The 12,306-nt window shown below is 47.7% G+C and overlaps 1 protein-coding gene across 2 annotated transcripts in view; it reads left to right on the top strand.

Annotated features, from left to right (window-relative positions):
- Positions 1-12,306, top strand: part of PRKCB (protein kinase C beta) — a 388,950-nt gene that overhangs the window by 338,612 nt on the left and 38,032 nt on the right. For both annotated transcript variants that reach the window (XM_047780291.1, XM_047780292.1), the window contains exons 11-15: positions 87-178; positions 1,878-1,940; positions 5,147-5,285; positions 10,582-10,662; positions 10,950-11,057. In XM_047780291.1, the coding sequence (XP_047636247.1) occupies positions 87-178; positions 1,878-1,940; positions 5,147-5,285; positions 10,582-10,662; positions 10,950-11,057 (483 nt within the window). The remainder of the gene's footprint in view (positions 1-86; positions 179-1,877; positions 1,941-5,146; positions 5,286-10,581; positions 10,663-10,949; positions 11,058-12,306) is intronic.

Raw genomic sequence — 12,306 nt, 5'->3', positions numbered from 1 at the left:
CTGGTTGGGACCATAAATCCCAGCTCTCCACCTGGAACCTGAGACGCGCTAGGAGGCTGACTTCACTCTTTGCCCTCTTCTTCCAGGACCGCCTGTACTTTGTGATGGAGTATGTGAATGGTGGCGACCTCATGTACCACATCCAGCAAGTGGGCCGCTTCAAGGAGCCTCATGCTGTGTAAGTGAGAACCTGTGCTGGGCTTTTTCCCTGGGCAGAAATGGGTGGGTTGTGAGTTCCTTGGGGGTCTTAGGTGAATAGGGATTTTAAACCTCTTGGACCTTCTTCTTCATAAGAAATATCATCATCAGGGCAAAGGGGGGGTGGGTGTGGATTCTGCTGCGATGGGAGACTTCTTTCTTTTTCTGACACCAGCCAAGAACTTGCATCTTGAAAAACCAGAGCTGTTTCTTTATTTCAGAGTTTTGCCCCTGGCTCATAAGGAAAGGCCCTGTAGCTTCTTTGGGGAACATTATTGTAGGTTTGGTGTCTTCCTTTGTGGATGTTTATGGAGTGCTAACTATGTGCCAGGCTCAGAGTTTGCTCATGGTCAAGTGTGATGGAGGCTTGCTCAAAGTCACAGAGCTAGTGTGAGGCAGATCCAGAATTCTGACCCAGATCTTCTTTGCTCTTATTCCGAGACACCTCTTTCTCTCTCTCTCTCTCTCTCTCTCTCTCTCTCTCTCACACACACACACACACACACACACACACACACACACACACACACACACACACATCCCTCCTTCCAAGGAGATGAAGGCTCAAGTTGTAGCATGGTTATGCTCCGTGGCTCTCAGGGCGGGGATGCCTGCTCTGGGCTTTTGGAAATCTGTTTCCCCTGCTGAGTCCGTTCTGTGCCCTTCCGTCTGCAAGGCAGCTGGTCTTCTTTTTAGAGCACACATTTCATCCTGTCTCTCCCTGCTGTTGGTGACCAGGAGCGTGGCGCATCAGAGGATCAGCAGTGCTAACTGGTCCTAGGGAGTCGGCCAGGCTCTTGAGGTCCCTCTAGGAAGCCCATGGGTTTCATCAGGGCTGGCCAGCTCCTGTTCAGTTCAGCCTTGCCCCCTCTCTTCCCACCTGCCAAGGTCGTGAGCACTGATGCTGGCAGGTTTTGCCTTCTCGTGCTCCCAGATCCCGCCATTTGCGTGTCTTGGCGCAATTCCCATGGGCTGCCTCTTCTTTTACGTCTAACACCAAATTAGCCACTGCTCGTCATTCGATGATCGCACAAGACCCATGGTCAGGACACTTCACGGGGTTCCCCAAAGCCCTGCCCGACAGGGGTGGGATAGCTGGACTTTCTGGTTCTCTCAAAATCGTCTTCATTCTGGGTCTCCATGAAGAGCTCACACTTCAGCCAGATGCAGTTGCCGAGTCTGGCTGTGCCAGAATCTCAGCCAAGTTATTGCATGTCGCTAAGCCTCAGTTTCCTCTTTGGAGGCACAGGGAGGTACAAGTAGCACCCACCTCGTTGGATTGTTATTAAGATACAATCAGATGATGACGCACAAGGATACAAGGTCAATAGTAAGCCTTCCACAGATGTTCGCTGTTACCTGGAAGATTCTTGCACATGCAAGCGTCTGAAATGATCATTCTCCAGCCGGTTCATCACATCCCATGGCCTCCTCCCCATTAAGCCGTTGCCGAGCCTCTGCCTGTCCCATTTTGTCCTTCGAGCAGCCTCGCAGCCCTCTAAACCCTGGTCATCCATCCAGACTCTCAGACTTGGCTTGATGAGCTGTGTGGCTGACCATCCACGGTGGGACATTCATGCCCTCTGCCCAATTCAATAATGTATTGAATTCTGAGACTTGCCAAGCATATGGTGTCCTTGAATTTCTCCATTGCTTTTTTTTTTTTCTTTTCATTTCAGATTTTACGCTGCAGAAATTGCCATCGGTCTGTTCTTCTTGCAGAGCAAGGGTATCATTTACCGGTAAGTGAAACGCTGCTGTACTTTCCAGCTCCTCGGCTCCTTCAGCGCCTTCCCTTCCCTGCCTCTCTCTTGAACTGCTTTTAAAATTAGAAGCCCTGGTGGGGGAGGAATCCTCCAGTACTAACTTGGGCATGTGTTCTGCCAGGCAGCCTCGCCCACTGCCCTGGCAAAGTTTGGACCGCTCTATGTGATGATAGAAGAGCTTGATGGCCTCTGCCTCCAGGGATGATCTGGAGCCTCAAATGTGAGGCCATTTGCTCTAAGAGGAGGAGGCTCCCCCCTGGAGACCCAGTGCTTCTTCCTCTTGCCCATGGACCCCGCATTTGGGGAGCAAGCAAAGAATCTTGGCGGGTAGAATGTGCTCGATCGTATTAGGATGAAACAAGTTTCCTTCTTTTTTCTGTTTTTTCTTTTTTTGCTATGTAACTACAATTTGGAAATGGGTCTCTGAGTAGCTTGCCCTGAAAGACAGGATTAAGTTCAGGACTTGGCATTTGCCCGTTTTTGGGAGGAGCAAGTGTGTGATCATAGCCGGATGAGTCATCCCGTTTTATATCTCATGCAAGGCAGACTGTTGAGCCCGAGGCTGCTATTTGTCAGTGAGTCCTGGGTGTGCAATTCCCTCTTATGCCACACGGATGCAGATGGCCTTGCAGCACCGGCTTGGGCTGGTTTGTTATGCAAGGGAGGCTGGCGAGGGGCATGGGCTTCCAGAGGGCGCTGGGCATGGGCAAGGGGCTATTTAAAAGATCCCAAAGAGTCATGAAAGTCCATTCATTCATTCATTCATTCATTCAACAAACGTTTATTGGAAGCCTGCCTTGGGCTGAGCTCTGCTTTAGGTGGTGGGGATACAGCATGAAGAAGACAGACAAAGCCCTGCCTTTGCAGAATGCATGCATATTCCAGTGGTGGGAGCCAGATACATAAATCATAAAAATACAGGGAGTTCCCGTTGTGGCGCAGCAGAAACGAATCCGACTGGTATCCATGAGGTGGCAGGTTCAATCCCTGGCCTTGATCCATGGGTCCCCGGCATTGCCGTGAGCTGTGGTGTAGGTCGCAGATGCGATTCACATCCCACGTTGCTGTGGCTGTGGTGTAGGCCAGCAGCAACAGCTCAGATTCGACCCGTAGCCTGGGAACCTCCATATGCCGCAGGTGCAGCCTTAAAAAGACCAAAAAAAAAAAAAAAGCATGAAGATACAGTCTGTCGACATGTGTTGATTGCCTCTGATGAAGTTGTGAACCTGAAATCCTCGGCCCCAGCCCCCTTTGGAAGCAAAAAGGATTTCTGACATCAAACAAAGAATAGAGTGGACTCTCCACACACTACCGTGTGGGGAGCTCTCTGGCGGTACAGTGGGTTAAGGATCTGGCATTGTCACTACGGTGGCTCCAGTTGCGGCTGTGGTGTGAGTTTGATCCCTGGCCTGGGATGTTCCACATGCCTCCAGGGCAGCCAAAAATATACGTATTTTTAAAAATTACTATTGGCATTCCTGTCGTGGCACACTGGAAACGCATCTGACGAGCATCCATGAGGACGCAGGTTCGATCCATGGACTGGCTCAGTGGGTTAAGGATCCGGCATTGCTGTGAGCTGTGCGGATCTGGCATAGCTGTGGCTGTGGCATAGGCCAGTGGCCTTAGCTCTGATTCAACCCCTAGCCCGGGAACTACCATATGCCGCAGGTGTGGCCCTAAAAATATCGATAAATAAATAAAAAACCACTATTATGTGACACTGAATATGGCCAGGGCATCCTCCAGCCCCATGACCTGCTGGCTTTTATCACCTGAAGCTCCTTTTCTATAAGAGATGAAGAGGTCCTTACTTCCGTCGTTGCCCCAGCTGTCTGTTTGGGGACATGGGATCAAGCCGAGGAGTATGTCATGGATCTCTGTGAATTAAGTCACATTCAGACCTGGTATGTTTAGGTGAAGCAAGTTGCTGCAGAGTTCACCTCGTCTAAGTTCCAAGCTGGCCTTCAGAGACCACTTTGGCTTATAGTTAAGCATGAATGTGGGTGTTATCACAGACAGCACCAGAGACCAAGGAATATTGCTGTTGGTAACCATTGGGGTGCAAGTGGGCCTCCTCTTGGATAAAGAGAATTCAGAGACACAGATAGGAGATGCCAGAATGTATTTTCAGGTTGTATTCTTTTAGTTTATGTATTTATTTATTTATTATTTATTCCTTTTTAGGGCCACACCCGTGGCATATGGAGGTTCCCAGGCTAGGGGTCAAATCGGAGCTACAGCTGCCGGCCTACACCACAGCCACAGCAACACGAGATCTGAGCTGAGTCTGCGACCTACACCACAGGTCAAGGCAATGCCAGATCCTTAACCCACTGAGCAAGGCCAAGGATCGAACCCTCATCCTCATGAATACTAGTCGGACTTGTTTCTGTGGCGCCACAATGGGAGCTCCCTTCTTTTAGTTTAAAATGATGACAGTAGCTCAATTCAAACGAACTTACCTTAAAAGAGGCAGTTTCGCAGTTTCTCTTGTGGCCCGGTGGGTTAAGAATCCAATGTAGTGCCCATGAGGATGCAGGTTTGATCCCCGGCCTCGCTCGGTGGGTTAAGGATCCGGAGTTGCCACAAGCTGTGGCATAGGTCGCAGCCATGGCTCAGATCCTGCATTGCTGTGGCTGTGGCGTAAGCCAACACCTGCAGCTCCAATTCGACCCCTAGCCCGGGAACTTCCATATGCCACAGATGTGGTCATAAAAGAAAAAATATATATATATATGATCATTTTGATCAGTTTTTTCCTGCATGATCTTCAGAGGTATTTTTTTAAATAATGGTTTTGTAAAAACATATCTTCCTATGAAATATAAAGGGTCCTGAAGTTGCCTGGGTCATCTCTGAAGCTGCTCCTGGATGCAGGGGCTCTGGATCCTGGGATCCATGGAGGTCCTGCCCTTTGTTTAGGTCTGGGGCTCTCTCTTCTCAGATCTGCAGTCTCACTGTGTCCTCCTGAGACCTTTGGCACCGTTGGCGCTGTCAAAAAAGAAAAGCACAGAGGTGTGCGGACCCTGGTATCTCCCTGGCAGATTATAAGCTGTGGGACGGCAAGGGCTGAGTGGTACTCCCCTCTGTGGCCCCATCATACCTGGTTCAGTGTTTTGCACATAAGGGAGCGTGCACTAAATAGCATTTCACGAAATCCCTAAATCCTGTCTGTGCAGTGACCTGAAACTTGACAATGTGATGCTGGATTCCGAGGGCCACATCAAGATCGCTGACTTTGGCATGTGTAAGGAAAACATCTGGGATGGGGTGACGACCAAGACCTTCTGTGGCACCCCAGACTACATCGCCCCTGAGGTGAGCTCATGCCGACCCCTCCGGCATGTCTGTGTCGTGTGGATGTTTTGATGTCACTCCCGAGTCCTAGATGGCCACGTTCAGGGCCGGGAAATGTCCAGGCGGTATCGGACCAGCAAACACTCAGGCTGGTCCTTCTACCCTCCTCTCAGTTGCTCCCTTGAGATGACACATGCGGATTAACTTAGCACGCATCCAGAAGCTCAGGCCCAAAATACATCAAGGTTTGGGAGCAAATTTAAATAAAACTCCAAAGAACCATCCACCGCACATCAAAAAAATTCTTCATCAAGCTGCTATGGCTCCCGGCCATATGATACCTCCTAATTATGACCCTGAAATGTTTGTGAAGAGGAGAGAGAGAGAGAGAGAAAGAGGGAGGACGGAAAGGGGGGGTTCCCTGGTCTGACCTATGACACGGGATCCGTGTCCTAATACGTAGGCAGTGGTGGTATGCAATTCTAAAAGGCTCAGGATTTTTCTTCCTAGGATGAAGATAGAAATGAAAGTGTAAAGATTTATTTTAGCGCCTCCCCCTCCCTTCCCAGAGGACGTGGTCAGTGGTGGAATGGGTTTCCCTAGCATGTCCGGGTACGAGAATTTGTGCCAGATGATTGCCTCTCTTTTTCCTCTGAATTGGTGCTCAGAAAGGTGGCGTTTCGCCATCTGTTACTGGCTTTTTATGGAAAGGCACTGAGAGCTTGGACATGGAGTCTTCTGTCCTTGACTGGCGGTCACTTGACGTGGAGCAGTGATCATGGGAAGGCCTGGGTCACTAAAGTAACTTGACACAAAATTATGCACCAAACCTGCATATTCGGTTACCAAAACAGTTCCTCTTCTAGGAACCTAGTTTGCAACACACACACACACACACACACACACACACACACACACGGAAGGGTATGTGTTCAAAATCCTTTCTTCAGTGTAGCACTATTTTTTTTTTTTTTTTTTGCTTTTTAGGGCCACACCCACAGCATATGGAAGTTCCCAGGTTAGGGGTCTAATCGGAGCTGTAGCTGCAGGCCTATACCACAGCCACAGCAACGCCAGATCCGAGCCGCATCTGCAGCCTACACCACAGCCCACGGCAACACTGGGTCCTTAACCCACTGAGTGAGGCCAGGGATTGAACCTGTGTCCTCATGGTTGCTGGTCAGATTCGCTTCCACTGCACCATGACGGGAACTCCTGCAGCACTATTCTTAATAGTGAAAATGAAGAGAGAGCCTCCATGACATTAGTAAAGGCATGGTTGTCTAAAATATGCTGCATTTTCCATTAAGAAGTACTATACAGCCCTTACAAAGATCAGAGCACACCTGTATGTACAAACGTGAACAAAGCCTGCCAGTCTAGGGACAGACAAGAGACTGAGTGACTTATCGTATGGATACTATACAAGGCATCATTGCAAAAAGTGAGTGAGAGAGAGATGCAGCTATGGAAAGCTCTTTGAGATATCGTTGAGAGAAAAAAAACCCAGGTATGGAGCGATAGACACAATATGATACCATTTGTGAAAAATAAAAATACACAGGGAGTTCCCGTCGTGGTGCAGTGGTTAACAAAATCGACTAGGAACCATGAGGTTGCAGGTTCAATCCCTGCCCTTGCTCAGTGGGTTAAAGATCTGGCGTTGCCGTGAGCTGTAGTGTAGGTCGCAGACGAGGCTCGGATCCCATGTTGCTGTGGCTCTGGCGTAGGCCGGTGGCTACAGCTCCGATTCGACCCCTAGCCTGGGAACCTCCATATGCCACGGGAGTGGCCTAGGAAATGGCAAAAAGACAAATAAAATAAAATTTAAAAAATACACAGAAAATAAAAATACACAGAACACTGCAGTATGTTTCTTATGAGTATGTAGATATGCATGTAAAAGTAGAGGAAATCTGGAAAATTACAGACTGATTTTTACATCGGTTACCTCGGAGGATAAGGCTGTTGCAAAGGGAAATTCAGCTTAATCTCTATATTATTAAAATTTTTCACAAAGTAAATGTACATGTTTGTGTGTATTATTTGAGTAATTGAAAAATCATCCTTTAAACAAATGAATGCTTTATTAGAACCCAGTGGTGCCCCTTGCTGTATTGTCCTTTTGTTAGTTAGGACATCAGACACAATTCCTTGATCCCCCTATGAGTTCACTGATCTCTGGTTCACAAGTTCTGCTGCCCTTTTGAGTCGCCTGGGGAGCTTTTAAAACGGAGAAGCCCAGGAGTTCCCATCGAGGCTCAGTGGTTAATGAACCAATTAGTATCCATGAGGATATGGGTTCTGTCCCGAGCCTTGGTCAGTGGGTTAAGGATCCGGCATTGCCGTGAGCTGTGGTGTAGGTCGCAGACGTGGCTTGGATCCTGCATTGCTGTGGTTATGGTGTAGGCTGGCAGCTGCAGCTCTGATTTGACGCCTAGCCTGGGAACCTCCATATGCCGTGGGTGTGGCCCTAAAAAGACAAAAATGAAATGAAATGAAAAGAAACGAAATGAAATGAAGTAAAAATAATATAAAAATAAAATAATATAAAATAAAGTAAGATGCCCAGGTATCACCCTAGATCAACGGAACTAGACTCTCTGCAGGGTGCTCCCCCCACCCCCTCCCCACATGTGTGGCTTTCCAAAGTTCCGGGGGGCCCCTGATGCAGACAGGTACAAGCCCCCAGTTGTGCTCCTGTGTCCTCCTTCAGCCCACAGCCCAGCCTGCCAATAAGGAATAAGCTGCTAGTCGGGCATCCCCTTGCTTTGCCATTAGCTCACCCCATCTCTTCTGGCAACATCTTTCACCGCCCAGGCTCTATTTCTCTTTGTAAAAGGATTAACTTGTTAGGTTGTCAGGAGGATCCGAATAAGACATGAAGTGCCTTAAAAGTGTGAAAATACTTTCAATAAGTGTTCTCACAGAAAGCTGCTCCTTCGGGTCCCTTGCCATCAGATTTCAGAGGGCATTTCTGTTTTCAGGGCAGAAGCTGCGCTGGGCAATGGAGTTGGATAAATGGATGGTTACTTTCTAACCAAGTTTGCTCAGACACCTTTGGCGACTCAGCCAAGCCATCACTCAATCAGAGAACTTCCAAGTCAGAGCTGACATTTTGAGGGCATCATGTGTGAGAGACACATATGTCTCTTTCATCCTCACGAAAACTGATGCCATAGATATTATTATAAACTTTGTTCTGTAGATGGGAAAACAGACTTACGGAAGTTAAATGACTTCCCCCCAAGGTCACACAGTGGAAACAGCGGTCACAATTCCAAGCCTAGGGGTTCAGTGGCTCAGTGGTAACAAACCCAACTAGTATCCAGGAGGTTGCGGGTTCAATCCCTGGCCTTGCTTAGTGGGTTAAGGATCCAGCATTGCCTTGATCTGTGGTGTAGGTCGCTGACATGACTCAGGTCCCATGTTGCTGTGGCTGTGGTGTAGACCAGCAGCTGCAGCTCCTATGGGACCCCTAGTCTGGGAACTTCCATATGCTGTACATGTGGCCCTAAAAAAGCAAAAAAAAAAAAAAAAAAAGCAATTCCAAAGACAATTCCAGCCCTCAGTCCTGAGCCCTTAACTTCTGCTCTGTATCAACTTCTAATCCCTTTGCTACAGTTAGTTTTCACCCCTGCTTCCCAATAGATGGTCACACAGCTATGCTAGACTTGGCCATGCTTTGGCAATTTGATAGTAAGTATCGAAACACTTGAAACTATATATACCACTTGATCCACCAATTATACATCTAGGAGTTTATCTTAAGAAAAAAAAAATGTATCAAATGTCCGGATAGCTGATTACAAGGATATGTATTTAGTACCAGAAGAAACCTAATCAATTGGAAATCAATGAACTAGACTTTGGTATATCCATCCAGTGGAATGTTATGCAGAGGGAAAAGCTGATTATGTTGACGGCATGGAAATTTCAAATGAATAAATTTTTTTTTACAAAAAAAAGCGTTTATGTAAAACACGTACATACACACAGAGTTTAATATATGTTAACACAAAAGAAAATCTAGAAGGAAACAGACCCAAGAGCAATCACAATGTTTTTCTTGCTCTTTTTTTTTTTTTTTTTTTTAGGGCCACACCTGTGGCACATGGAAGTTCCTAGGCTAGGGGTCAAATAGGTGCTGCAGCTGCTGGCCTAACACCCCAGCTCAAGGCAGCACCGGTCCTTAACCCAATGAGCCAGGCCAGGGATCGAACCCGCATCCTCTTAGATCCTAGTTGGATTCGTTACTGCTGAGCCACAACAGGAACTCCACCTAATTTTTCTCTTGATAAAGGATTATGGGTGATTTTATTTGCATTCCCTTAACTGACCTATATTTTAAAATAAATAGTAAAAGGGTAATAAACACTATCCCATTTCTGAAGTTAAAAATGTTGTTTTCAAATGATTTTTATTTGTTCCATGATAGCTGGTTTACAGCATTCTGTCAATCTTCTACTGTACCACAAAGTATAAAAATGTTTTTAATTGTGGCAAAAAAAAAAAAAACCCAAAAACGGCATTGCCGTCTTAACCATTGCTAAGCCTGCAGTCCAGTAGGGTTAAGCCTATTCGCATTGTTGTGTAAATGTTATTACTTTTGTAATGAGGATCAAAGACTGTTTTTCTTCTTTAAAATGCCATGCTCACTGTATTAAAATTAAACATGCTGCATTGTACTAAGTGCTTTGAAGAGGCAATGCAATATCCACAGATGCTTTTCCAGCCTGCAGGGGCCTCTCTGTAAAGGATACCCATCTTCCTAAAATAAAGAATCATCTTGGGTAGACCCTGGGCTCCCTGTTTACTCTCTCTCTCTCTCTTTTTTTTTTAACTATTGAACTTTTTTTTTCCCGTCCTTTTAGGGCCGCACCCGCAGCATATGGAGGTTCCCAGGCTCATGGTCTACTCAGAGCTGTAGCTGCCGACCACAGCCACAGCCACTTGGGATCCGAGCCACGTCTGGCACCTACCCCACAGCTCACGGCAACGCCGGATCCTTAACCCATTAAGCAAGGCCAGGGATCGAACCCGCAACCTCATGGTTCCTAGTCGGATTCGTGAACCACTGCGCCACGACGGGAACTCCCCCTGCTCCCTCTTATAGAAAGTGGTCCCATCTGGGACTGTGAGAGCCAATTTAGTCTTTCACAATAGGCAGGTGACAGGCAAAGGGAGAACTGTCCCTCCACCCCACCCCCGCCCCCTCCCAGGGTGCCACTCTCTTTGTAAAAGAAGCGCCATATCCAGTCTCCAGCCGCTGCAAGAAGCCACAGGCCTCCCTGACCGAAAGCCTTCTGTTTTCCAGATAATTGCTTATCAGCCCTATGGGAAGTCCGTGGATTGGTGGGCATTTGGAGTCCTGCTGTATGAAATGTTGGCTGGGCAGGTAATTGAATTTTAAGTGATTTGTAAGGAAAAGCCCTCTCCCACCCCCATCCTCATGGTTTCTTAAAAGAGAAAGGGCCAGCTTGCTACCAGCTCCTAGATCTGAACCTCCGTGACTTCTGTGACCTTGGGGTTACCCTAGTGTGTTGGCTGTTTCTTCCTTCTCTTCTGCCTGGAAGCCCGGAGCCTGGCCTGCAGGTGGATCCCAGGGAGCAGGTTGAGGCACCCAGGGCGAGGCGGGGAGTACAGGGCAGGCATTCTTCTCCCACCCTATCCTCTGCCCCACAGGCACCCTTTGAAGGCGAGGATGAGGATGAACTTTTCCAGTCCATCATGGAACACAACGTGGCATATCCAAAGTCCATGTCCAAGGAAGCCGTGGCCATCTGCAAAGGGGTGAGTGAGCCTCTGAAAGCATGCGGCCAGGACTACCCCATACAGGGGTGCAGGTCGTGCCCTGTACAAGGACACTCCGCCCAGGGAAGGAAGGACCACACAGCCACCCTCTGCCCCATTTGCTAACCAGAGAGCCTGGTACAGATCTGCTGCCTCCCAGAGGAAAAGGAGTTTTTTTCCCTGATGTGCCCAGAAGCATCACAGAGGTCTCCCTGCCTGCAGTAGCATCTTGCTGCTGGCTGGGCTCCAGTCTCTAGGCCGGCACAGGGGAAGGCTTATGGAATGACCAAGGTAGGAAGCCCAGCTCTTTGGCAAAGAGCTGGCACCCAGGGGAGGGTGCGTGAGAGGTCTGAGGCACGAATCTGTGAGCCTTGTTCCGCGGTGGGGCCGATGTGTTTAGTTGATCCTAAGAGTAATGCGACTTTTGTCCTAAGAAAGTATCAAGCAGTATTCTGTTTAAGAGATTCTTCAGCTAAATTGCCCCAAATTGAAAGTCCCCAAAGCCCCCACTCTTCCCCCACCCCCACAACCCGCAAATGGCTGAAAAGCTCCCATGGTTGTAGGTTGCAGTGTGTGCGAATTGTACCTGTGAGCAAAACAGGACACGTATTTGGGGGGAAGGGTTACTTGTGATGCATCTTGTGTTTGGCCAGGACGTGTGACCCAGATAAGTCCTTGGAGATCAGTCCCCTCTTGGTTGACCTGAAGTGCCTTTTCAGAAGGCACACACCCCAGCCTCACCCCAGAGGTTACGTCTGGGCATCTGTGTTGTGAAAAAGTCCCCATGTCACTTGAAAACTACTGCCTTTAAGTATGTTATCCAAATGTGGGAACTTTTTTTTTTAATTTATTTTTTTATTGGGGTATAGTTGATTTACAGTGTTAAGTCAGTTTCTGGTGTACAGAATAGTGACTCAGTCATACAGATATATATTTGTTTTCTTATATTTTCTTCCAACATGGTCTATCCTGGGAGACTGGATATATAGACAGCTGTACAGTGGGACCTCATTGCTTATCCATTCTAAATATAATAATTTGCATCTACTAACTCTAAACTCCCCGTCCATACCACCTCCCTTCCCCCTTGGCAACCACAAGTCCATTCTCTGTGTCTGTGAGTCTGTTTCTGTTTTGTAGATAGGTTCATTTGTGCCATATTTTAGAGTCTGTAGATAAGTGATATCCTACGGTACTTGTCTTTCTCTTTCTGACTTAACTTCGCTGAGTATGAGAATCTCTAGTTGCA

This window comes from Phacochoerus africanus, chromosome 5 (assembly GCF_016906955.1).
Source record: "Phacochoerus africanus isolate WHEZ1 chromosome 5, ROS_Pafr_v1, whole genome shotgun sequence".
In the NCBI taxonomy this organism is placed as follows: Eukaryota; Metazoa; Chordata; class Mammalia; order Artiodactyla; family Suidae; genus Phacochoerus; species Phacochoerus africanus.
Note: the sequence above shows the minus strand (reverse complement) of the source record. Positions and strands in the feature narration are given on the sequence as shown.